This window comes from Sinocyclocheilus rhinocerous, unplaced genomic scaffold, assembly GCF_001515625.1.
Source record: "Sinocyclocheilus rhinocerous isolate Xijiao unplaced genomic scaffold, SAMN03320098_v1.1 scaffold151, whole genome shotgun sequence".
NCBI classification, from domain to species: Eukaryota; Metazoa; Chordata; class Actinopteri; order Cypriniformes; family Cyprinidae; genus Sinocyclocheilus; species Sinocyclocheilus rhinocerous.
In genome coordinates, this window is record NW_015638943.1 from 61,519 (window position 1) to 65,287 (window position 3,769).

At 36.5% G+C, this 3,769-nt stretch overlaps 1 protein-coding gene across 2 annotated transcripts in view; it reads left to right on the plus strand.

The window, feature by feature from the left end:
• Positions 1-3,570, plus strand: part of LOC107750185 (tetratricopeptide repeat protein 39B-like) — a 12,961-nt gene extending 9,391 nt beyond the window's left edge. For both annotated transcript variants that reach the window (XM_016565464.1, XM_016565465.1), the window contains 2 exons: positions 1,044-1,160; positions 3,073-3,570. In XM_016565464.1, the coding sequence (XP_016420950.1) occupies positions 1,044-1,160; positions 3,073-3,169 (214 nt within the window). In that variant the 3' untranslated portion in view covers positions 3,170-3,570. The remainder of the gene's footprint in view (positions 1-1,043; positions 1,161-3,072) is intronic.
• Positions 3,571-3,769: the final 199 nt, after the last annotated feature.

Below are 3,769 nucleotides of genomic sequence, written 5' to 3' on the forward strand. Positions count from 1 at the left end.
ACAATGGTTAAAAATAAACTTGTTTTCCCTTTAAATTTAAGGTTCTTTTTTTCTTTATTTTTCAGATAATATTTCTTGTTTTAATCGTAGAAAATGTTATTAAATTGTATGTGTATATATATATATATATATATATAGCCTATATATAATACCTTAAGTAATCTTGCATTTTAAGTAAATGTATCTTTATTTAAGAATGTTTAGATATTTGTACTGGAAAACAAGGCAAAAATAACAATATGCATTATGTATATAGTCCTGAAATGTTTGCCGATTTTTGATTTCGTACAATCAAACACATGCACATTTCTGTGGCTGTTTCTTGAAGCTTGTTGCCTGATTGTTTCAAATGATTTGTGCTTGTGAATATGAATTCTCATTAAACAAGCACTTTTTAGGCTTGTTTTGACACATTTGCTAGACTTGTTTTCAGAGAATAATTTCACATTGTAACACACAGACACTAGGTGCCTTCATCTATAATGTACAAACGTACAGTAAGTTAATGCAAAGTTTCCATGTTCCTTCTAAATTCAGATCTACTTGATTTATTCGGGTCATCTGTGTAATGTAGTACTGACCTGCTTGTGAACCACTATTAGAGCTCATAACTATACATTAAGTGTTTCACAGCTGCTTATTAATATGCTGTGTGTATTAAGCAGCTGTATATTTATATATACTACTATACTATATTTTATGTCGGAAACACTCCTGTTGACTTGATATCAGTTATATGTACATTATATACATTTATTTCATGCTACAAATACATTTTCATATTTATGTACTTGATCAAATGCCATGCAGTTGTACAGTTTTGTGCTTAATGCACTTCAGTTGTGCGGAAGTAGTGCTGAAGTCCAGTTAAAGATGTGCTTAGTGTATTTGTGCTGAAGTGGAACTGTTGCAAGTATACTTCAGGTACACTTTAAATATTTTGCATTTAAAGACAATTCTCATCAAAAGTGACATTAAGACACATTTTAAGCTTAATATTAAGAAATGTGCATTGCGCACAAGTAGTACGTGTGTGTTCGCAGCGAGAAGCTCATCCGTTACGATCACTATCTGATCCCCTTCACTCTCTATGAGCTGGGTTTACTCTACAAGCAGCAGGGCAACTACGTCAAAGCCATGCGCTTCATCGAGGACGCCAAGTGAGTTCGCTTTTAGACGTGTACATGTCCCTTCTGAAATAAATGACAACATAAAGCTATCATAGCAATACTAAATGCTACCTAATCTCTTAAATAACACAACGCTTCACAGTAAGCATTGTTAGAACTGAATGGAGAAATTCAGCATTTCTAAATCCCAACAATTGATCTTGTGAAAAACACATTTTTACTACATTTTACTGTTCTATTTTTTTTTTGGTTGAGTAATGGGCTGATGCGTAATACAATTCAATGTGCATTGTCCCACATGCCAAGTTCAAAGGTCAAGTAAAAAAAAATGATACAGTGAATGGTGCTCAAGAAGTGTATTTTGTTAGGGCAGTAACTGTAGTATAAAGACCTTATGTCTGGTTTAAAGCGTCCAATGTGGCGGTTGACAAACTGCACTGCGAAATGGGATTTTGGAACAATACAGCTAATTGTGCATTGTCCCACATGCTAAGTTCAAGGGCCCATAAAATAAGAATAGTGAAGTAAAAAGTGCTCAAAATTTGGATTTTTTTTCTAGGACCGTAAACCTAGTATCAAGGTCTTACGTCTGATTCGACACGTCGTTTGTGGCAGTTGAAAAAATGAGGCGTGAAATGGGCTGATGGCGCAATACGACAGCGTACATTGTCCCACATGCCAAGTTCAAAGGTCCATAAAAAAAGATTGGTGCAGCAAAAAGTGCTCAAAATTTGGATTTCAATAGGGTAGTAGCTCTAGTATAAAAGCTTAATGTCGTCTTTAACGCATCCTCTGAAGCGGCTGAGAAACTCAACCGCGAATTGGGCTGATGGCGCAATTTGGCTCATTGTAGATTGTCCCACATTCCAAGTTCAAGGGTGCATAAAAAAGACTGGTACCACAAAGAGTGCTCAATATTCGGATTGTATTAGGGCAGTAACTCTAGTATTGAGAGCTTATGTCAATTTTAACACGTCATCTGAAACGGCTGAAAAACAGCGCCACAGATTGGGCTAATGGTGTAATATGGCTCTGTGTGATTTGTCCCAAATGCCAAGTTCAAGTGTCAATAAAAAAAGATAGGTACAGTAAAAATTGCTCAAAATTTGGATTTTGTCGGGGCAGTAACTCTAATATAAAGTAATTGTTTCTGATTTAATGTATCCACTGTGACAGTTGAGAAATCGCACCATGAATTGGGCTGATGGTGTAATTTGGCTCATTGTGCATTGTCCCACATGCTAAGTTCAAGGGTCCATAAAACAAGACTGGTACAGTAAAAAGTACTCAAAATTGGTATTTCATTAGGTTAGTAACTCTAATATTGAGAGCATATTTCAAATTTAATACAACCTCTGTAACACTTGGGAAATGGGCTGATGGTGCAGTACGGCTTTATGTGCATTGTCCTACATTGCCAAGTTCAAGGGTCCATAAAAATATACTGGTACAGTAACAAAAGTTCAAAATGTGTCTTTTATTAGGTCAGCAACTCTAATATTAAGTTGTTATATCTGGTTTAATGCATCCTCTATGACAGCTGAGAAATAGCACAGCAAACTGGGCTGATGGTGCAATATGGCACAGCCTGCATTGTCCCACTGGCAAATTTCAGTCAAAGTAAAAAAATAAAAAAAAATAAAAGGTACAGTAAAGAGTGCTCAAAATTTGGATTTCACAAAATGAGTACAATCTTTATTAAACCACTTTTTCAGATTGAACACATCCTTACAGAGGGCGAAAGAAATGCAGAATTTCTTCATTTAATTCTAACAGTGCTTATTGCAAGCAGCATCATAGAGAACTTAAATAACTGTGCATTATTCACGTTTGCATTTTTGGTCATATCGACCACCTCGAAGTACCGTAAACAGGCAGCTGCTAGAAAATCAACACAATAATTTATGCTAAAGAATCTGTGTGTGTCTTTGTGTGTCTGTAGGTTGAATTATAAGGATTATTCGATGGAGTCTCGTCTTCATTTCCGCATCCACGCGGCTCTCAGCAGTCTGAAGGGTTCTCCGACAAACTCGCCGTGATGAAGGACAACGTTCGACCGGATGATCAGCACGCGACAAGCACATTACGACCGTCATCGAAGCACCAAAGCAGCGCGGTGTAGCGACCGTAGAAAAACACATTCATCAACCATTTCAAACCAAAGCCTCCCCAGTCATCAGTAACGTCAAAACTAGCATCTGTGTACCTCAAACCTGAACATCTGAACACTTATTTGTTGTCGTTCATTTAAATACAGAGTTGTACGTTTGTTCAGCCAATCAGACGGCTGAAGAAACTCGCTGACGTCCAATCAGAAAACAGCTGCTGTAATGAATGTAACGTTTTACTTTGAAGACCAAATCCGTTTGTCCGTGAGTGTGTGAGTGAGTGAGTGTGTGTGTGAGAGAGTGAGTGCGTGAGTGAGTGAGTGAGTGTGTGTGTGTGTGTGAGAGAGTGAGTGAAATTCTCATCAAAAGTGACATTAAGACACATTTTAAGCTTAATATTAAGAAATGTGCATTGCGCACAAGTAGTACGCCAAATAAAGTTTAATTATAATTTTTATATCAGTAAGTCTCAAGTCAGTAAATATGTTAATAGATTTTAACTATACTTAGTATGAAATAAATGTATTTTAA